The sequence below is a fragment of the Heterodontus francisci genome, unplaced genomic scaffold (assembly GCF_036365525.1).
Source record: "Heterodontus francisci isolate sHetFra1 unplaced genomic scaffold, sHetFra1.hap1 HAP1_SCAFFOLD_845, whole genome shotgun sequence".
Classification (NCBI taxonomy): domain Eukaryota; kingdom Metazoa; phylum Chordata; class Chondrichthyes; order Heterodontiformes; family Heterodontidae; genus Heterodontus; species Heterodontus francisci.
In genome coordinates, this window is record NW_027141316.1 from 214,425 (window position 1) to 237,124 (window position 22,700).

A 22,700-nucleotide genomic window follows, 5' to 3' on the forward strand; every position below is an offset into this window, starting at 1 on the left:
ACTTGTCCGCTTTACAGACTCCCTTTCGCCTTGCCCTGTCTCCCACACCATCACAGACCTTCCCTTTGCTTCCCTCCATCACCTCGCCCCTCTCCCTCCGACCCCAATCCCATCCCCGGGGGCAACCTGCGCTCTGTAAACTCTGACTGGAGGCTCAGCGGTGTTTATTAAACCAGGATGTCACACTGTAGATTGTTACAATAAATCAGAGGATTTTACCGAGCAGAGAAAATTAAAACATGTTGCAGTGCGGTTCCTGGAGGGATCGGAGGGTGAGGGGTCATCCCGAGGAACTGAGAGGGAAGGGTCGAGGGTCAAGGTGCAGGAGAGAGGTCAGGTATTAGATAGAGAGTAAAGTCTCCATTAAACAGTCCCAGGACAGGTACAACACGGGGGTTAGATACAGAGTAAAGCTCCCTCTACACTGTCCCCATCAAACACTCGCAGGACAGGTACAGCACGGGGAGTTAGATACAGAGTAAAGCTCCCTCTACACTGTCCCCCATTAAACAGTCCCAGGACAGGTACAGCACGGGGGTTAGATACAGAGTAACGCTCCCTCTACACTGTCCCCCATCAAACACTCCCCGGGACAGGTACAGCACGGGGGGTTAGATACAGAGTAAAGCTCCCTCTACACTGTCCCCCATCAAACACTCCCAGGACAGGTACAGCACGGGGAGTTAGATACAGAGTAAAGCTCCCTCTACACTGTCCCCATCAAACACTCCCCAGGACAGGTACAGCACGGAGGGTTAGATACAGAGTAAAGCTCCCTCTACACTGTCCCCCATCAAACACTCCCCGGGACAGGTACAGCACGGGGAGTTAGATACAGAGTAAAGCTCCCTCAACACTGTCCCCCATCAAACACTCCCCAGGACAGGTGGAGAAGTGGGTTAGATCATTTTAAAAAGGGAGAAAGGGATTGACTGGGTAGTTACAGTCCTGTCAGCCTAACCTCGTCGATAGGGAAAATTATTGGGAAAAAATTCCAAGGGATAGGATAAATCTTCATTTATAAACACATCGCATGATCATGTCCGACTAACCTGATTGAATTTGTTGAGGGGGACAACAAGGAGGGTCGATATGGGGGTGTGTGTTGATGTCATCTATCTGGAGTTTAACAAGGCTTTTGAGAAGGTCCCACATGGTCACGGAAGTAAAATCCCACGTACTCCCTGTCAAGGTGGGAAGTGCGATCCCAAATTGGCTCAGAGGCGGGAAGCAAAGGGCAATGCACGAGGCGGGAAAGATTCAGGACAAAGAATTGGACAAACACGGAGGAAATTCCAAGAATTTTATTACTGAATTCCCAGAATTACAGGGTGTGTTTCGAACAGGATTGAAGCTCTGATTGATTGAAGATGCCGATGGCGGGAAAGGATTCTTCCCCCACCACCCCCCGCCCACCGGCCTCCCTCAATGAGAGGCAATTGTATTCTTGATCCAGTCCAGGTGGTCAAACACATCGGTGTACACGCCGTACTTCTCCGTCGCGCAGGGCCCGTCGTAGGAGAGGATGCCGTCCACGTAGTAGGTGCCATTTTCCACGACGGCGAAGGCGGCCCCCCAGTCTCCCTTGCACACGTTGTTCGAAGTCGCCGAGGGCTCCGTGCAGAACATGTTGGGGAAGTCATCGGGAAAGAACTGCGGGTGATTCTCTGCGAAGTACGCCTGGCACTCGGTGGTGTTGGCGACGGGCAGCGCCACGTAGCGCAGGTGGGCGGCGGGCGCCTCCGTCTCGCCCTTCCCCCACCCGGCAACGAAGCCCACCTGGCCCTGCTCGGTGTAGTCGTGCTCGGGCAAGCAGATGGGCATGATGTGGTTGTTGTAGGAGACCTCCTCCTTCAGCTTGACCAGGGCCAGGTCGTTGCGATACTCGACTGCGTCCCGAAGCCTGGAGTGCCAGACCACGTCCTCGACGTGCATGGCAGTCGTGGCCTTGATCGCCCGCTCGTCCTCCACTCCGAGATACACCTTCAGATGGGCGAGGAGCTCCTCCTTCTTGTGTGCGTGAAGCGCATGTGCAGAGGTCAGAACCCAGTGGTGGTCGATCAGGGCTCCGTTACTCAGATCCTCGTCCTGGTACTGCAGCCGAACGCTCCAGGGAGAGTCCCCGTGGACTGCCAGGCTACCCCCGACTATTCTCTGATGAACATCCATGGATTCGATGGGTTTCCCGCATTCAACTGAGAGAGAGAGAGAGAGAGGCAGGAGGGACACAGAGTGAGGAGAAGAAAGTGGCAGGAAATCCAGGGCACTCATTATCTCCCTCTTTAACAGGGGTCCCCGACAGAGAGACTCCCTCTTTAATAGGGGTCCCTGACGGAGACACTCCCTCTTTAACAGGGGTTCCTGACAGAGAGACTCCCTCTTTAACAGTGCTCCCCGATGCAGAGACTCCCTCTTTAACAGTGCTCCCCGATGGAGAGACTCCCTCTTTAACAGGGCTCCCTGACGGAGAGACTCCCTCTTTAACAGGGGTCCCTGACGGAGAGACTCCCTCTTTAACAGGGGTCCCTGATGGAGAGACTCCCTCTTTAACAGGGGTCCCTGACGGAGAGACTCCCTCTTTAACAGGGGTCCCTGACGGAGAGACTCCCTCTTTAACAGTGCTCCCCGATGGAGAGACTCCCTCTTTAACAGTGCTCCCCGATGGAGAGACTCCCTCTTTAACAGGGCTCCCTGACGGAGAGACTCCCTCTTTAACAGGGGTCCCTGACGGAGAGACTCCCTCTTTAACAGGGGTCCCTGACGGAGACACTCCCTCTTTAACAGGGGTTCCTGACAGAGAGACTCCCTCTTTAACAGTGCTCCCCGATGGAGAGACTCCCTCTTTAACAGGGCTCCCTGACGGAGAGACTCCCTCTTTAACAGTGCTCCCCGATGGAGAGACTCCCTCTTTAACAGGGCTCCCTGACGGAGAGACTCCCTCTTTAACAGGGGTCCCTGACGGAGAGATTCCCTCTTTAACAGGGGTCCCTGACGGAGACACTCCCTCTTTAACAGGGGTTCCTGACAGAGAGACTCCCTCTTTAACAGGGGTCCCTGATGGAGAGACTCCCTCTTTAACAGGGCTCCCTGATGGAGAGACTCCCTCTTTAACAGGGATCCCCGACGGAGAGACTCCCTCTTTAACAGGGATCCCCGACGGAGAGATTCCCTCTTTAACAGGGCTCCCTGATGGAGAGACTCCCTCTTTAACAGGGATCCCCGACGGAGAGACTCCCTCTTTAACAGGGATCCCCGACGGAGAGACTCCCTCTTTAACAGGGATCCCCGACGGAGAGATTCCCTCTTTAACAGGGCTCCCTGATGGAGAGACTCCCTCTTTAACAGGGATCCCCGACGGAGAGACTCCCTCTTTAACAGGGATCCCCGACGGAGAGACTCCCTCTTTAACAGGGATCCCCGACGGAGAGACTCCCTCTTTAACACAGTCCTAGACTATCTTTGCGGTACACTCGTCGATATAATATCTGATATTACCTGGTTCACATACTGGGAACTCGTAATCCAAGTCTGTGTTCCTCCACTTCCCTTCGATTGTGCAGATATAGACTCCTGGGTGAACAAAAGGACACACGAGTCAGAAACCAGGAGACTTAACAATGTAACTTCACCCAGTCTCCTGCAATCCACATTTCTCTCCTGTGCTCTCTATCACCCTCTCCCACTCCACATATCTACCCTCCCCTCTCTTCTACCACCTCGCCTCTACCTACCTCCGAGAGCACAGCGCTCCCTCAGTACTGACCCTCCGACAGTGCGGCACTCCCTCAGCCCTGACCCTCTGACGCTGCAGCACTCCCTCAGTACTGACCCTCTGATGCTGCGGCGCTCCCTCAGTACTGACCCTCTGACGCTGCAGCACTCCCTCAGTACTGACCCTCTGATGCTGCAGCGCTCCCTCAGTACTGACCCTCTGATGCTGCGGCGCTCCCTCAGTACTGACCCTCTGATGCTGCGGGACTCCCTCAGTACTGACCCTCTGATGCTGCGGCACTCCCTCAGTACTGACCCTCCGACAGCGCGGCACTCCCTCAGTACTGACCCTCTGATGCTGCGGCACTCCCTCAGTACTGACCCTCCGACAGCGCGGCGCTCCCTCAGTACTGACCCTCTGATGCTGCGGGACTCCCTCAGTACTGACCCTCTGACGCTGCGGCGCTCCCTCAGTACTGACCCTCTGATGCTGCGGGACTCCCTCAGTACTGACCCTCTGATGCTGCGGGACTCCCTCAGTACTGACCCTCTGATGCTGCGGGACTCCCTCAGTACTGACCCTCTGATGCTGCGGCGCTCCCTCAGTACTGACCCTCTGATGCTGCGGGACTCCCTCAGCACTGACCCTCTGACGCTGCGGCGCTCCCTCAGTACTGACCCTCCGACAGCGCGGCAGTCCCTCAGTACTGACCCTCTGATGCTGCGGGACTCCCTCAGTACTGACCCTCTGACGCTGCGGCACTCCCTCAGTACTGACCCTCTGATGCTGCGGGACTCCCTCAGTACTGACCCTCTGATGCTGCGGGACTCCCTCAGTACTGACCCTCTGACGCTGCGGCACTCCCTCAGTACTGACCCTCTGATGCTGCGGGACTCCCTCAGTACTGACCCTCTGACGCTGCGGCACTCCCTCACGACTGTTCCCATCCTTTAACACCCTATTCGAGTCTCACCTTCATCACTGAAATCACTCTCATGGTAGTTTGCATCACAGGTGTATTTGATGGCGGAGAGATATGTTGTGATTCCGAAGGTTGACATGTATTCAAAATGACCGTGCTCGATATCCGAGGGAGCGGGACAGCTAACTGGGAATGAAAATGACTTTCAATAAGTAGAGCAAGAAATTCCCCATGCGAGCCAATCCCGGGCAAGGTCCAACTGAACAATAGAACTGTGCACAGTGCTCCCAGTGTGGTCCAACTGACGGCTATGGAGAGCGGAACTGTGCACAGTGCTCCCAGTGTGGTCCAACTGATGGATATGGAGAGCGGAACTGTGCACAGTGCTCCCAGTGTGGTCTAACCGAGGGATATGGAGAGCAGAACTGTGCACCGTGCTCCCAGTGTCGTCCAACTGACGGATATGGAGAGTGGAACTGTGCACCGTTCTCCCAGTGTGGTCTAACTGAGGGATATGGAGAGCGGAACTGTGCGCAGTGCTCCCAGTGTGGTCCAACTGACGGATATGGAGAGCGGAACTGTGCACAGTGCTCCCAGTGTGCTCCAACTGACGGATATGGAGAGCAGAACTGTGCACCGTGCTCCCAGTGTGGTCCAACTGACGGATATGGAGAGCGGAACAGTGCACAGTGCTCCGAGTGGGTTCGAACACCAGCGTCTCAGGGTTCCCCACATTAACTGAGGAGTTGCTTCCCCTGGTACAGTCCCAGTAAATTTCTTCAGCTCCATCTCCTCCTGTGGACTGGAGGCGGGCCTCCCGCTGGGGCGTAAGGCAGGGAGGTTTCCGGGGCAGGGGTTGTCCCTCTCCCGGACTGTTTGCTGAGGACTAAAGGGTCTTTTCCTTACCTTTGTGGCATGTTGGGAGCTTGTAGAACAACTTGGAGTTCTTCCACTTGTTGTGCAGCGTGCAGACATACACAGCTGGAGGAGAGAGAAACAGCAGAGTTTGGAGGTGGCACACACTCATCCCTCCCCTCGCCACCCGCCGGACGCCCAGCTCATCCACCAGGTCTCCTCCCCACCTCCCTCGTCTCCCACCCTGCCCTCTCTCTCTCTCTCTCTCTCTTGCGGGTTTTGCATCCTCAATGTGGGGAATTGCCCGGATGAAGGTGGGGAGTGAGGAATATGGGGAGAAGGCGGGAGTGGGGAATATGGGGAGTAGGTGGGAGTGAGGGATATGGGGAGTAGGTGGGGAGTGAGGGAAAGGTTGGTGTGAGTGGGATGGGGGGGTCTTTGGGGAGGCTGGAATGGAGGGAGATGGTGTGGGAGAAGTTCGGGGTGGGACAAAGGGAGGGGGTTTGTGGAGACGGGAGGAGAGGTTGGGCAGGGGGTGATGGAGGGTACAGGGGGTGGGGCACAGGTAGAAGGTGGGGCGATTGGGTAGAGGGAGGGATTGGGGACGGTCTGACGGAGGATGTAGCTGAGAGAGAGGGTGGGGAATATGGGACCGAAGGAGGGGGTGGGGAGGTTGGAATTGAGGTAGAGGATGCCGACTTCACATAACTTAATGCAGCTTCCTAATCTACCTCAGCCAACTCGCCCCTCATTCCCACCTAGTTTGCTTTCTTTAGATTTAAGACCTAAATTACAGACTTAAATCACTCTCAAACCCATTATGAAATTCTATATTGTGATCATTCTTCCCCACAGGCCCCTTTAATTGCAGACTTAACAAAATCACTCTCAAACGCATGATGACATTCCATATTGTGATCAGTCTTCCCCAGAGGCCCCTTTAATTACAGACTTAACAAAATCACTCTCAAACGCATGATGACATTCCATATTGTGATCAGTCTTCCCCAGAGGCCCCTTTAATTACAGACTTAACTAAATCACTCTCAAACTCTTTATGAAATTCTATATTATGATCACTGTTCCCCAGAGGCCTCTTTTCTAAAGCTTATTAATTAACCCTGTCTCATTCAACAATACCAGATCCAAATAGCCTGTTCTCTAGCTGGAACAGCTCCGTCTTTCCCCAGGACTGGTGCTAGTGGCTGTCAATCCCCTATCCCCACTCCAGTCCCTCAGCATTTCACCTCCGGATCTGTTCTCCCCTCTGCTAATAGGCACGTGGTTGAGTTCCTTTCCCTTTGAGTTTCTGCTTCATTAAATCTGGACCCCAACTCCTCAAGATTTCCCGGTGTTCTTGGTTCCTACCGGGTCCATGAGAGCTGGGCACCGGTGCACCCATCTCCCAGAACTCACCCTCCTCCGGGTCTTCGAGATGGTAGGTGGGGCCGTCACAGGAATACCTGATGACGGACAAGTAGGTGTCATCTTCCTGGTGGGTCAGATACTCGTAGTGTCCATGTGTGATGTTCTCTGGGACACCGCAGTGAACTAAATGAGACGGTAGAGGAGAGACACGGTTACTAAATGCAGCACTCCCTCAGCACCAACCTCCCGACAGTGCGGCACTCGAACATTGCCACTCTCTTTGGAACAAAGGATGCCTAAGCAGGCTGAGAGGTGTCAATTACCCCCATCCTGAAACATTCTCGAATTGAATGGGTTCTTCTGAAACAAAGAAGGTGTGAAGTAGCCACATCCAGGGTTATTGTGGGTCACCACAGGGTGCGAGATCTAACGTCTTGCCTCTGTCGGAGACAAAGACCATTTTGATCTTAAAACGTATCTCTGCGGAGAGGGACACCCCAAAAGAAGCATTGCCTAACAGTTTGTCCAGCTCAGGGCTGGGAGAAATTCTAGCATCCCAGAAGTAATGGTGCCTTGCTGTAAATTCTGCATTTTTAACTTACGCAGCAGTGAAACTGGAAGTGATTCTCTATCTCCAAATTGAACGTTCCACCGTGAGAGAAACCTGCATGCATCTCGGGCCTGCAACCAGTGAGTATTTGACCTCCGAGAGAATTCAACCGATTTCCCGCAAACCGCCAAGCCCTATCTTACTTGAAAACCACGTACCCCTTTTCCTCTCCCTCTGTCTTTTGTGTGTTGTCACGAGGATTTATTTTATTTTTGCATTAAAACTTAGGATTCTGTGTTTTTAAAATTTGAAAAGGATTTCAATGGATATTCAGACATTTGGAAATTACTAAACATTATAGATTGTTCAAAGAACTTTAAAAGCCACAGGGTTTGGACTATAGCAGGCATTTGAAATTTGTTTTTGATTTTGACCTGCCTGGAGATTGGAAGATGAAGTAAAGGGTATTACCTCTCCGTAAATAATCCCTGCATCAAGTGTGATTCCTGTTGCCTCCTGTGTTTTAAGAAATCCTGAATATCGTCAGACACCTTTTATTGCGATACTGCTGCTGGAAGACCTAAGAATATCCTTGTTGCTGCATACCCTGAGGGAAGACCTTATGTGAAGCCTTCTACTGTTGAAGTTCTGTGAGCGCCTACCCGTCATAGGCGGTTCATCAACCTCGCCTGGAAAGACTTCGAGTGGCATCCAACTATTTGACTTTGGGCCACCTTGCCAAACCAACGCGCTTCCTTCCAGATCATGACAGACTGAGTTATTTTATTATTCCTTTCATTCCTATGAAACAGCTGTAAACAACATTCCTTTTTTTTCCCAGTTAACCGGTTTTTGGACATATGTGCGTGTGTGTGAGGGTTCGGGAAAAATAAGGAGCTTTACTACATCAATTTGTATAGAGATGGGTTGAGACTTAGTTTATCGATAAATAGTTAATTTTGCTGTTGATAAAAATTACCAGGTTGGGGTGCTTTATTCTGGGACAAATAGATTATGTGATTGGCTGTTTTCGGTGAGAGGGAAAATGCATTGATATGCTGTGACCGGTGGAGAAGCGGGACTGAATTAACAGTGCACTCCGCCAGCCTCGGTCGTAACTGTGTGTGCGCCACCCTGTTACTGAGTACAAAGTACTGACCCTCCGACAGTGCGGAGCTCCCTCAGTCCTGACCCTCCGAGAGTGCGGCGCTCCCTCGGTCCTGACCCTCCGACCCACGGCCCCCTCTGCCTCAGAGACAGGGCGCAGAAATCTCCTGAAGGTGCCCAGTAGGGCTCACATGGTGTATAGACTTACCATGTGCGTAGTTGGTGATACTGATGTCCGCTGAAGAGATGCTCAGGGTGCCGAGAAGGATCGCCTGAAGGAGAATGAGCCTGCTACAGAAAGCGGAGGGACAGATATCACTCCTGCACACACAACCTCTCCGTTCCCCAAAGCCAGGTCTGCAGGACCATCTGTACTCTCCCCAGGCCCCGCCTGCTGTTGAAGATGGTAGAATGATCCCACGGCCACTATTTGTAAGGAGAGCAGGGGGGGCTCCGGGAGGGAGCTCCCCCTGGTGTCTGGAAGCCCATATTGATCTCGCAATCAAACATCAAAATTATCAGGGTGGGGGGGGGGGGGAGGCGGGGGAGGGGCAGGCCCTCCTTCTGATTGGCTGACGGATGCAAGAGACGGACTCGGGCGAAGCGGGGCAGGAATTGTCGAAGGCCGGGCGTTCATCCCGGGGCCCCGGGTCAGGTCAAACACAGACAGGGTTTGAGCGCCCCATCCCCGTCCGATGGCTATGTGGAACCAAAGCTGGTGAATTCCAAGAGTTTCAACCCATTCCCGCTTGGAAATGCATGCAGGGTCAGTGAGGAGGGAAGGTTCCCATTGCACTGTCCCCCATCAAACACTCCCCAGGACAGGTACAGCACGGGGGGTTAGATACAGAGTAAAGCTCCCTCTACACTGTCCCCCATCAAACACTCCCCAGGACAGGTACAGCACGGTGGGGGTTAGATACAGAGTAAAGCTCCCTCTACACTGTCCCCCATCAAACACTCCCCAGGACAGGTACAGCACGGGGGGGTTAGATACAGAGTACAGCTCCCTCTACACTGTCCCCCAACAAACACTCCCCAGGACAGGTACAGCACGGTGGGGGTTAGATACAGAGTAAAGCTCCCTCTACACTGTCCCCCAACAAACACTCCCCAGGACAGGTACAGCACGGTGGGGGTTAGATACAGAGTACAGCTCCCTCTACACTGTCCCCCAACAAACACTCCCCAGGACAGGTACAGCACGGTGGGGGTTAGATACAGAGTAAAGCTCCCTCTACACTGTCCCCCATCAAAAAACACTCCCAGGACAGGTACAGCACGGGGGTTGGCTGCTGCCTAATTGGAGTGATCACTGCTGATTGCAGCAACGAGCCTCGGCTGAGAGTGCTGGTGGCAGTTGGAGGTTGCAGAGGTGGAGACAGGAACTAGACCAAGCAAGGAAGAGCAGTTGCAAACAAGCCGAGGGAAAGCTTCAACAACAATCGCCATTAAAGAGAAGAAAGAGACATTTTTTCTTGGAAACAAGGCTTTGTCTGGAGGTGGGTGCTGAACACCAGGAATTTAATTTGGACTGTTGGGGGAGGAACAAGTGGCCGGAACAACAAGGGGTGGGGCTGCCAATTCAGCAGGAATCTGTGCTGTTGCAACAAGCACACAGGAAAGCTCCCTCCCCACCCCAATTGCCCAGCCTGGGTCAGCTGAAGCTGCCCGGCTAAACAGACGGAAGGGGATAGATAGTGCCTGGGCAGCTTCAGCTGACCCAGTGAAGACGACTCCCCCAACCAGAAGACCGGAAGACCAAGTTCAAAGACTGTTTTAAGTGTACTGTGAGCACCACCTCCAGAAAGCAAGTCATCCCTTCCAGCCTGTCTTTACCTCTCCTCTATTACCTCAGCCTCTCCCCTAACCTGTTTGTTTGTTTGTTTTTTCAGTATCTCTTGTGAACCTTTCATTGCTTTCGATTTGCAAGCCTGCAATTCAGGGTGGGTTTAGCTCTTGGACCCATGGCAAGCCCTTCATCACCCGTGGCGGGGCCCTCTACTACCTATGCAGCTGCAGCCTTCTGTGGCTGCCCACGTGGCCCCGTCACCCTTTAAATTATTGACATGCAGCCATGGGGTGAAGAGCTATCCCCACCCCAACATGTCTATAGAGGCCTGCGGAAAGGCAATGGTCGAGGTTGTCGGCCCCTCGGCCATTGTTGCGGCCTCAAAGATGTATGGGAAGGCTGTGTTCTTTTTGAAGACCGAGCGGGCGGTGTCCCTGGCCCTCAGTAAAGGGCTCGCTGTGGGGGTGGGACCTTCCTGCCGGTGGACCCTCTGGGGGCCACTGCGCATCGGATAATGTTGTCCAACGTCCCACCCTTCATTCCCAGTGAGCTCCTCCTCCCCCACCTGCACCATCTGGGGGAGGTGAGGTCGGGGATCACCCCAGTTCCGCTCGGTCTTCGGGAACACAGCCTCCAACATGTCTACTCCTTCCGCCGCCAGTTATTTATGCAGCTGGCGCGGGAGGAGGACTCGGAGGGCCAATTTAACGAGGAGTTCCAGGGGACGGCCTACCGCGTCTTTTGAACCTCGGACGGGGCGCGGTGCCACGTCTGCAAGGGGGTGGGGCATGTTCGGAAGAGCTGCCCCAACCTCCCGGCTGCCAGCTCCACCTCGGCGGCCCAGAGTGGTTCCACAGCACCTCCTCCCACTCCCCCCGCACATCCAACAGACACCGCTCAGTCGGTTCCGGAGGCTGTGGTTTTCACAGCCTCTGGCGGGGAGGGGAGCGTCCGTCCGAGCGGAAGGAAGACGCGGGGAAAAAAGAAACATCGTGAGGCGCGTCCCCTGGACACTTTGACTCAACCCGAGCCTGAGCTCAGCCCAAAGCCCATTCCCATGGAATCCACCTGTCCCAGGGCTGGGCTCAGGCCCAGGGTGACTAAAAAGGGAAAAAAGGGTGCGGAGGCGGAGGCCTCTGATGACATGGAGGTCTCTGAGCCTCCGCGCCCGAGTGGGAACAAGAGGAGAAGGCACCCCTCCACAGAAATAACACAGGGCCCTGAGGTGCAGGGCCCATCTGTTGGAGGGGAGCTGTCTCCTGTTTCGGGTCCCCAGGTTTCCCCTTCCACCACCACCAAGGCTACAAAATCCGGGTAGGGACTCCCTATTCCTCAGGATGGAGGGGAGGGGAAGGCCCCGGTACATGAGGCCCCTCCTGAAGGAGTAAGTGGGGCCCTGCTTGTGGTGGGGGAGCCTGAGGACGCCGCCCATTCTGCCACTGCCACTGGGTCAGGTGCCCTGAGTAGAGGGGAGGGTGGGGCCCCAAAGGGTGGGGCCCCAAAGGGTCGGCCCTCCCAGCCGGAGTCCACCATCAACCAGGAGACACCCGACCCGGTGAAAATCGAGAACGCTGCCCCATCTGCTGGGCCTGTGGGTGCTGGCAGAGCGGGAGATGGCCTCCCCTCTCCGCCTCCAGTCTCGGCTCCGGCTGGTTTCCCGGAGTCCGGAACTTCTGTCTCCCCTGGACCACTCATTGGCCTGGGGACGGAGGTGGAGGGGGGTCCTGAAACGCTGGTGCCTACAGGCTCCAGTTTCACAATAGAACCCAGAGAGGACTCCTCCGCCATCGATCCTGGGGGTGGGATCGTGACGGAGGCGGGACCAGCTGGCGCGGCCGGGACGTCCGCCCCACAGTGTGTGGTGGATGTGTCGGCCGCTGGCGGTGACGACCCGGAGGAGGATGGGGATTCGGTGCGGGGCACGGAGGATGATCTTGATTCCATCGCCAGTGAGGTGGTGGAGTCCCTCGTGCCTCCCACCGAATCTCCTCTCATCCCCACGCCGGAACTCCGGGATTTCCTCGCGGCTTGCAGGGGTTGCCGCAATAAAGTTCAGCTGGCCCTCGACCGTTGGTCGAATCTGGCGCTGATCATACAGTCCGTCCGTGCCGCCCTTAAGATAGCGGGCAAGCGCGCGGACGTGAAACTGGTTGAGAGGCGCCATTTTAATGTGTTCCTCAATGGGTTGCTGGGGGAGTGGAGGGCCAGGTGCACTTCCACTCCCTCCTCACAGTGAGGTGTTTGTGACAGGTTTTAATTACCTTTGACATGAAGATAACCATAGCCAGCCTCAACATCAACGGCAGCAGGGGGTCTCACCGCAGATTTCACAATCTCTCAGTCCTCAGGGAAGGGAGATACGCGGTGAGCTTTCTGCAGGAAACCCACACCGTTCCGGGAGACGAAGCCACCTGGCTCCTGGAGTGGCAGGGTGGGGTCTACATGAGTCACCTCACCCCTATTTCTAGTGGGGTGGCTATCTTGTTGGCCCCGACTTTTCAGCCGGAGATCTTGGGGGTCAAGGAGCTAGTGCCGGGCCGCTTGCTCCACCTCGCCGTTCGCCTGGGTAGTGTGGCGCTCCACTTTGTGAACGTGTACGCGCCCAGGCCCGGCGCGTTGCAAGCGCGCTTCTTTGAAGAAGTGTCCGCTCTCTTGAGCTCCATCGATAGCGGCGAGTGCATCATCCTTGGGGGGGATTTTAACTGCACCCTCGAGGTGGGGGATCGCTCCGGTCCCCAGCGCGGCCAAGCGTCGGTGGAGAAGTTGAGGGGACTGATCAGCTCCCTTAACTTGGTGGACGTCTGGCGGAATCTCCATCCCGACTCCAGCGCCTTCACGTGGAGGTCTGGAGGAGGGGGGTCGCGAATCGACCGCCTCTACATTTCGCAGGCGTACGTCTCCCGCGTTTCTGCGGCCTCCATACGGCTGGTGCCGTGCTCGGACCACCGCCTGGTGTGGGCGGAGTTTACTCCGCTCCGCACGCGGGCGGGGTCCGCGTACTGGCACTTTAACAACCGGCTGCTGGAGGACGTGCGATTTCGGGACTCGTTCTGTCGATTCTGGGCCGACTGGAGAAGGAAGCAGAGGGGCTTCCCCTCTTTGAGGCTATGGTGGGATGTGGGCAAGACTCACATCCGCGTCTTCTGTCAGGAGCATGCGAAGGGGTCGACCAAGAGGCGGGAAGCCGAGATCGGGCGCCTTGAGAGGGAGGTGTTCGACTTTGAGTCCCGCCTCGGTCATGCCGTCGCGGACCCGGCCCTGTGGCAGGCGTACAAAGAGAAGAAGGGTGCGCTGAGGGACCTGCAGCTCATAGGGTCCCGAGGCGCGTACGTGAGGTCGCGGATCCAGATCCTGGAAGATTTGGACCGCGCCTCACCCTTCTTCTACTCGCTGGAAAAATGGCGGGGGGTCCGTAAGCAGCTCGTCGAGCTGCTGGCCGACGACGGATCCTCCATCACGGATCCGGAGGGAATGGGCCTCCTGGTCCGGACTTATTACAGTGCGTTGTTCTCTCCGGATCCGTCCAGCGAGGATGCGCGCAGAGTTTTGTGGGAGGACCTGCCGCAGGTCAGCCCGGAGGGCGCCGAAGGATTGGAGGCTCCGCTCACGTTGGCGGAGCTGACTGGCGCCCTCCACCAGCTCTCGAGGGGCAAATCCCCAGGGCTGGATGGGTTGACCGTGGAGTTCCTCAGGGCGTTCTGGGACGTCCTGGGGGACGATTACGCGCGGGTCCTGGGGGAAAGCCTGGCGACCGGGGAGATGCCCCTCTCGTGGCGCAGGGCGGTCATCGTCCTGCTGCCGAAGAGGGGCGATCTCCGCCTGCTTAAAAACTGGCGTCCGGTCTCCCTCCTCAGCACGGATTATAAGATCTTTGCCCGGGCTATGTCTACCCGCCTGGGCTCTGTGCTGGCCCACATGATCCACCCCGACCAGTCCTACACGGTCCCGGGCCGGTCCATCCAGGACAACATCCACCTGGTCCGGGACCTGATCCATCTTTCCCAGAGGACTGGTCAGTCGGTCGCCTTTCTCTCCCTCGATCAAGGAGAAGGCGTTCGACAGGGTGGATCACGATTACCTTTTCGGGACTCTGAGCGCTTTCGGACTCGGGCCGCATTTCGTGGCCCGGGTCCGACTTTTATACGCCGCCGCAGAGTGTCTAGTCAAAGTTAACGGGTCCTTGACGGCGCCCCTTCGATTTGGGAGAGGAGTGCGTCAGGGGTGCCCCATGTCCGGCCAATTGTATACCATCTGCGTGGAGCCCTTCCTGTGCCTGCTTCGCAGGAGGTTGACGGGATTGGCTCTGCGCGAGCCGGCCATGCGGGTCGTCCTCTCGGCTTACGCCGACGACGTGCTCCTCGCAATCACAGATCCCGTTGACTTGCGGAGGATGCGCGATTGCCAGCAGACCTTCTCTGCCGCGTCCTCCGCGAGGATCAATTGGGAGAAATGTTCCGGACTCCTGGTTGGTCACTGGTGGGTGGACTCCCTGCCGGAGGAGATGACACCTTTTGCGTGGAGCACCACGCACCTCCTCTATCTGGGAGTCCACCTTAGCCCCGCTGAGGAAGCCTGGCCGGCAAACTGGCAGGAGTTGGAGGCGAAAGTCACCGCTCGGCTGGGGCGCTGGACAGGACTGCTCCGAGTGCTTTCCTACAGGGGCTGAGCGTTGGTCATAAACCAACTGGTGGCCTCCATGCTGTGGTACCGGTTGGTCACTTTGGCCCCGCCCCCTGTATTTGCCACCAAGATCCAGAAGAAACTCGTCGATTTCTTCTGGGGCAAGAGGAAACACTGGGTCTCTGCCGCGGTCCTGAGTCTCCCGATCGAGGAGGGCGGTCAGTCGCTGGTGTGCGTCCGCACCCAGGCTGCGACTCTCCGCCTTCGGACCCTGCAGAGATACCTGTACGTCGAGCGTCCTCCCAGATGGTGTGCGCTGGCGACGTATTTTTTCCGCCAGTGTCACTGCCTTCAAGACGACACGCAGCTCCCGGTGGAGTCCGTTAGCCGCGCCTCTCTGAGGGAGTTGCCTGTCTTTTACCGGGATCTTTTCCGAGTCTGGAACATGGTCGCCTCCAGTTAGGGCGCTCCCCCGCCGGCGGAGGAGAGTGCCTCAGCTGTCCGGGCGGCCGTCTCCGGGGACGGTCCTGCGGGCGGAGGAGTAGCCGAAACCCCCGGGACGCCCCTCACTGCGGGTGGCGAGGGGGCTCGGGAGTGCGGAGCGATCCCGGCCGAGCTGATCCCCGCTTGGCCGGAACTGCTCATCGGACCCAGGCCCCGAAACCCTCCTCGGGAGCCGGTCCCACACAACCCGAGCCGCCTCTCGGAAATGCCCTCCGTGCCATTCCAATCGGCGCGGAGGGGTTTCCTGTACGGGCTGCTCCTGCACACTCTCCACTTCCTCGCCCTCGTCAGCCGGCCGGACACGCCCTGGCGGTCCGCGTTGCCAACTGGCGGCGAGGGGAAACCCCGATGGAGGTCTCTCTACGCGGGAGTCTTCCCCCTTTACATCGGGGACCTGGGGTGGAGGGTGCTGCACAGAGCAGTCCCGTGCAATAGGCTTTTAAGTAGGTTCACGGACTCCCAGGCCAGCTGTACTTTCTGCGGCCTGGACGAGTCCGTGTTCCACATTTATACGGAGTGTGCGAGGTTGCAGCCCCTATTTGAGTATCTGAAGGGGCTGCTCCTCAAATTCTGGCTGCACTTCAGTCCCACGCTCCTGATCTTTGGGCACCTGGTGCGGAGGGGCTCGGGCCGGGAGGAGGATCTCCTCGTCGGTCTGCTCCTGGGCCTGGCCAAGGTGGCAATTCACAGGTCCAGGTTGCGGGCCGTCGGGGGGTCCGTCCTCCCCGATTGCCTGCCCCTCTTCCGCGGTTACGTTCGCGCCCGGGTGTCCCTGGAAAAGGAGCATGCGGTGTCCGCCAGTACGCTTGAGGCCTTCCGCGACCGGTGGGCACCGCAGGGACTGGAGTGCATCGTCGACGCCGAGAATGGCATTTTAATTTGAGTTTTTTGTTTATTTACCTGGTTTTAATAAAGTTATTTTAAAAATATAAGTATGTATATAAAGGGGGCCTGAGGAATAAAGGCCCCCTCGACAAAAAAATATATATAAAAGGGGCCTGGGGTATAAAGGTCACATTAAAAAAAAAACTGGGGTTAGATACAGAGTAAAGCTCCCTCTACACTGTCCCCCATCAAACACTCCCCAGGACAGGGACAGCACGGGGGTTAGATACAGAGTAAAGCTCCCTCTACACTGTCCCCCATCAAACACTCCCCAGGACAGGGACAGCACGGGGGGTTAGATACAGAGTAAAGCTCTCTCTACACTGTCCCCCATCAAACACTCCCCAGGACAGGGACAGTACGGGGGTTAGATACAGAGTAAAACTCCCTCTACACTGTCCCCCATCAAACACTCCCCAGGACAGGGACAGCACGGGGGGTTAGATACAGAGTAAAGCTCCCTCTACACTGTCCCCCATCAAACACTCCCCAGGACAGGGACAGCACGGAGGGTTAGATACAGACTAAAACTACACTGAAAAGAGCTGCTCACCACATCGTCACGGTTGAATCACTCGCCGCCACTCGAAAGCCTTGGTGCAGATTGCGATGCTTTCGAGGTGTCTTCCGAGCCCGAGCTTCTGTCTGACTGCTCCCGGGAACAGGGCTTATAAAGGTCCTGCACTCCTGCCCCCTCCCCCACCACTTTGGGAAGCCCAGTAACTTTCCATCCAGCTGTGGTTTGCAAAGTTAGCTCTGCCAATCTCTCCACCCACGCCCTTCAACCCCCTTCACCCTTGTCCTTCTCCCTGCCTCCGCCAACTTCAAAAAAAGCAAACAGGTCCTATCTCCAAAACACCCTGAACTTTGAGCGGAGACCAGGTTCAGACCGGCTGCCTGAGGAGTCCTGAGCTGACACAGCGAACTCCGCGAGGTTACCGGGACGCCCCCTCGGCCAGGCGGAGGCAGCGGAAGCACCACGAGAGGCAAACAACAGAAAGCCTCCCCCTTCCCCCTCCCCCCCCGCCCTTCAACGGGCCAAATCATTCCCCGCCAAATTCCCCAGCCCCCGACAACGTGAATCTCCCTCTGCTTCCCTCCCGTCCAGTGCCATCGCACGCTCCCTGCAGCGCGGTGACCAGAACCGCCCGCCGTCTTCGAACTGCAGTCTAAACTCCTGCTTCCCGTCATTCCTGCACAAGGCGGGCTCTTATATCCCAGCCCTCAGCTCACTTTCCCTTCCTTTTTGGGCTTTCCCGGATTTATATGAATTAGATACATCGCAGTGCACGCTTTCAAAGATGATCCGAGACTTGGAAGCATTGCGAACTGCTGGGAGGATAGTGTCGGACTTCTAAAGGACGCAGACAAGTTGGCGAAATGGGCAGACAGGTGGCAGATGCAGTTTAGTGCAGAGAAACGTGAAGTGGCTCATTTCGGTCGGAGGAACATGCAGAGACAATATAAGATAAAGGGCACAATTCGAAGGGAGCAGAAGGACCTGGGTGTATATGTGTCTAAGTCACTGAAGGAGGGAGGACGGGTTGAGAGAGTGGTTTATAAAGCATTCAGTATCCTGTGCTTTATGAGTCGGGGCACAGAGGACAAGAGCAAGGAGGTTATGTCCCACTTGTCTAAGACACTAATTTGGCCTCAGTTGGAATTCTACGTCCAGCTCTAGGCTCATGACAATGGCTCCGGGATGAGGGACCTCTGCTGCAAAGATAGGCTGGAGAAGTTGGGACTGCTTTCCTCGGAGAAGGGAAGGCGGAGAGGTGATTTGTCCCGAGGTATTCAAAACCCGAGAGGGGCTCCGGACAGAGCGGACGGGGAGAAAGCTTTCCCGCGCGTGGCAGGATCGAGAACGAGAGGGCACGGATTGACAGTGTTTTGGTGAGAGAAGCAAAAGGGACACGGGGGGTGGGGGGGGTGGGGGGGGTGTGGGGAGAACCTCTTTCTCGCAGCGGGCGGTTAAGGGCTGGGACACGCTGCCTGAGAACGCGGTGGAGGCATGATTCAGTTGAAGCATTGAAAAGGGGAATTAGACAGTGGTACGAGAAAGAAGGAGGTGCAGGGTTATGGGAAGAAGGCGGGGGAATGGGACTGAGGGGGTTTATCTGAAAGAGAGTAAGTGCAGACATGATGGGCAGAAAGGACACCATCTGCACTGTAAGGATTCTGTGATTCTGTGTGTCTCTATCTGCCTCCGTTTGTGTGTGTGAGTTTCTCTCACTCTCTGTGCTGTGTCTTTCCCTCTGCCCTGTGTTTCTCTCTCTGCTCTGTGTCTCTCTCTGCCATGTGTGTGTCTATCTCTGACCAGTGTGCGTCTCTCGGCTCTGTCTGTGACTCTCAGCTCTGTGCGTCATTCCCTCTCTCCGCCCTCTGTGTAAGCGCCTCTCTATGCTCCCTGTGGCTCTCTCTGACCTGTCTCTCTCTCTCCCTCTCTCTGCTCCGTGTGTCTCTCTCTGCTATGTGTGTGTCTCTCTCTGACCTGTGTGCTTCTCAATCTGCACTGCTTCTGTGTCTCTCTGCTCTGTGTCCCAATCTCTGCCCTGTGTGTGCCCCACTTGCTTTATGTAAGGGATAAATCAGAGTGTGACAGTGAGGGGTGTGGGAGAAATCAGTATTAGAGTGAGGGGTGTGGGATATATCAGAGTGTTGCAGCGAGGGGTGTGGGATATATCAGTATTACAGTGAGGGGTGTGGGAGAAATCAGTATTACAGTGAGGGGTGTGGGATATATCAGAGTGTTACAGTGAGGGGTGTGGGAACGATCAGTGTGACAGTGAGGGGTGTGGGATATATCAGTATTACAGTGAGGGGTGTGGGATATATCAGTATTACAGTGAGGGGTGTGGGATATATCAGTATTACAGTGAGGGGTGTGGGATATATCAGTATTACAGTGAGGGGTGTGGGATATATCAGAGTGTTACAGTGAGGGGTGTGGGATATATCAGTGTTACAGTGAGGGGTGTGGGATATATCAGTATTACAGTGAGGGGTGTGGGATATATCAGAGTGTTACAGTGAGGGGTGTGGGATATATCAGTGTTACAGTGAGGGGTGTGGGATATATCAGAGTGTTACAGTGAGGGGTGCGGGAGATATCAGTTTGACAATGAGGGGTCTGGGATATATCAGTGTTACAGTGAGGGGTGTGGGATATATCAGAGTGTAACAGTGAGGGGTGTGGGATATATCAGTGTCACAGTGTGGGTTGTGGGATATATCAGAGTGTTACAGTGAGGGGTGTGGGATATATCAGAGTGTGACAGTGAGGGGTGTGGGATATATCAGAGGGTTACAGTGAGGGGTGTGGGATATATCAGTGTTACAGTGAGGGGTGTGGGATATATCAGAGTGTTACAGTGAGGGGTCTGGGATATATCAGTGTTACATTGAGGGGAGTGGGATATATCAGAGTGTTACAGTGAGGGGTGTGGAATATATCAGAGTGTTACAGTGAGGGGTGTGGGAACGATCAGTGTAACAGTGAGGGGTGTGGGATATATCAGTGTGACAGTGAGGGGTGTGAGATATATCAGAGTGTTACAGTGAGGGGTGTGGGATATATCAGAGTGTTACAGTGAGGGGTGTGGGATATATCAGTGTTACAGTGAGGGGTGTGGGATATATCAGTGTTAGAGAGAGGGGTGTGGGATATATCAGTGTTACAGTGAGGGGTGTGGGATATATCAGTGTTACAGTGAGGGGTGTGGGATATATCAGTATTACAGTGAGGGGTGTGGGATATATCAGAGTGTTACAGTGAGGGGTGTGGGATATATCAGTGTTACAGTGAGGGGTGTGGGATATATCAGTGTTAGAGAGAGGGGTGTGGGATATATCAGTGTTACAGTGAGGTGTTTGGGAAATATCAGTGTGTTACAGTGAGGGGTGTGGGATATATCAGTGTGTTACAGTGAGGGGTGTGGGACATATCAGAGTGTTACAGTGAGGGATGTGGGATATATCAGTGTTACAGTGAGGGGTGTGGGATATATCAGTGTGTTACAGTGAGGTGTTTGGGAAATATCAGTGTGTTACAGTGAGGGGTGTGGGATATATCAGTGTGTTACAGTGAGGGGTGTGGGACATATCAGAGTGTTACAGTGAGGGATGTGGGATATATCAGTGTTACAGTGAGGGGTGTGGGATATATCAGTGTTACAGTGAGTGGTGTGGGATATATCAGTGTTACAGTGAGGAGTGTGGGATATATCAGTGTTACAGTGAGGGGTCTGGGATATATCAGAGTGTTACAGTGAGGGGTGTGGGATATATCAGTGTGTTACATTGAGGGATGTGGGATATATCAGTGTTACAGTGAGGGGTGTGGGATATATCAGTGTTACAGTGAGTGGTGTGGGATATATCAGTGTTACAGTGAGGAGTGTGGGATATATCAGTGTTACAGTGAGGGGTCTGGGATATATCAGAGTGTTACAGTGAGGGGTGTGGGATATATCAGTGTGTTACAGTGAGGGGTGTGGGATATATCGGAGTGTTTACAGTGAGGGGTGTGGGATATATCAGAGTGTTACAGTGAGGGGTGTGGGATATATCAGAGTGTTACAGTGAGGGGTGTGGGATATATCAGAGTGTTACAGTGAGGGGTCTGGGATATATCAGTGTTACAGTGAGGGGTGTGGGATATATCAGAGTGTTACAGTGAGGGGTGTGGGATATATCAGTGTGACAGTGAGGGGTGTGGGATATATCAGAGTGTTGCAGTGAGGGGTCTGGGATATATCACAGTGTTGCAGTGAGGGGTGTGGGATATACCAGAGTGTTGGAGGGAGGGGTGTGGGATATATCAGTGCTGCATTGAGGGGTGTGGCATATACCAGAGTCTTCAGTGAGGGGTGTGGGATATACCAGAGTCTTAAAGTGAGGGGTCTGGGATATATCAGAGTGTTACAGTGAGGGGTCTGGGATATATCAGAGTCTTCCAGTGAGGGGTGTGGGATATATGAGAGTGTTTAACAGTGAGGGGTGTGGGATATATCAGAGTGTTTACAGTGAGGGGTGTGGGATATATCAGAGTGTTGCAGTGAGGGGTGTGGGATATACCAGAGTGTTACAGTGAGGGGTGTGGGATATATCAGAGTGTTACAGTGAGGGGTGTGGGATATATCAGAGTGTTACAGTGAGAGGTGTGGGATATATCAGTGTTACAGTGAGGAGTGTGGGATATATCAGTGTTACAGTGAGGGCTCTGGGATATATCAGAGTGTTACAATGAGGGGTGTGGGATATATCAGCGTGTTGCAGTGAGGGGTGTGGTATATACCAGAGTGTTACAGTGAGGGGTGTGGGATATATCAGAGTGTTACAGTGAGGGGTGTGGGATATATCAGTGTTACATTGAGGGGAGTGGGATATATCAGAGTGTTACAGTGAGGGGTGTGGAATATATCAGAGTGTTACAGTGAGGGGTGCGGGAGATACCAGTTTGACAATGAGGGGTCTGGGATATATCAGTGTTACAGTGAGGGGTGTGGGATATATCAGAGTGTTACAGTGAGGGGTGTGGGATATATCAGTGTGACAGTGAGGGGTGTGGGATATATCAGAGTGTTGCAGTGAGGGGTGTGGGATATACCAGAGTGTTGGAGGGAGGGGTGTGGGATATATCAGTGCTGCATTGAGGGGTGTGGCATATACCAGAGTCTTCAGTGAGGGGTGTGGGATATACCAGAGTCTTACAGTGAGGGGTCTGGGATATATCAGAGTGTTACAGTGAGGGGTCTGGGATATATCAGAGTCTTCCAGTGAGGGGTGTGGGATATATGAGAGTGTTTAACAGTGAGGGGTGTGGGATATATCAGAGTGTTTACAGTGAGGGGTGTGGGATATATCAGAATGTTACAGTGAGGGGTGTGGGATATATCAGTGTTACAGTGATGGGTGTGGGATATATCAGAGTGTTTACAGTGAGGGGTGTGGGATATATCAGAGTGTTGCAGTGAGGGGTGTGGGATATACCAGAGTGTTACAGTGAGGGGTGTGGGATATATCAGAGTGTTACAGTGAGGGGTGCGTGAGATATTAGTTCTACAATGAGGGGTGTGGGATATATCAGTGTCACAGTGTGGGTTGTGGGATATATCAGAGTCTTATATTGAGGGGTGTGGGATATATCAGTGTTACAGTGAGGGGTGTGGGATATATCAGAGTGTTTACAGTGAGGGATGTGGGAAATATCAGAGAGTTTACAGTGAGGGGTGTGGGATATATCAGAGTGTTACAGTGAGGGGTGTGGGATATATCAGAATGTTACAGTGAGGGGTGTGGGATATATCAGAGTGTTTACAGTAAGGGGTGTGGGATATATCAGAGTGTTACAGTGAGGGGTGTGGGATATATCAGAGTGTTACAG

The 22,700-nt window shown here is 54.6% G+C and overlaps 1 protein-coding gene across 2 annotated transcripts; it reads right to left on the reverse strand.

The window, feature by feature from the left end:
* Positions 1-1,289: 1,289 nt before the first annotated feature.
* Positions 1,290-16,978, reverse strand: LOC137362762 (haptoglobin-like). Of its 2 annotated transcripts, none has more exons than XM_068027005.1 (7): positions 16,869-16,978; positions 8,723-8,805; positions 6,906-7,040; positions 5,541-5,615; positions 4,686-4,820; positions 3,496-3,570; positions 1,290-2,195 (listed from the first exon to the last, which is right to left on the reverse strand). In XM_068027005.1, exons 1-7 carry the CDS (start codon positions 16,871-16,873, stop codon positions 1,426-1,428), a joined length of 1,278 nt encoding a protein of 425 aa, XP_067883106.1. In that variant the 5' UTR covers positions 16,874-16,978; the 3' UTR covers positions 1,290-1,425. The 2 variants fall into 2 exon arrangements, with proteins under 2 accessions (XP_067883106.1, XP_067883107.1); XM_068027006.1 differs by having other exon boundaries at positions 8,723-8,802; positions 16,869-16,971.
* Between the last annotated feature and the right edge of the window lie 5,722 nt (positions 16,979-22,700).

Coding starts and splice junctions, on each gene's coding strand:
- LOC137362762 (XM_068027005.1), bottom strand. Junction 7,041..8,722: donor TATCACCAACTACGCACATG/GTAAGTCTATAC, acceptor CGTCTCATTTAG/TTCACTGCGGTGTCCCAGAG. Junction 2,196..3,495: donor GTTCCCAGTATGTGAACCAG/GTAATATCAGAT, acceptor TCTCTCTCTCAG/TTGAATGCGGGAAACCCATC.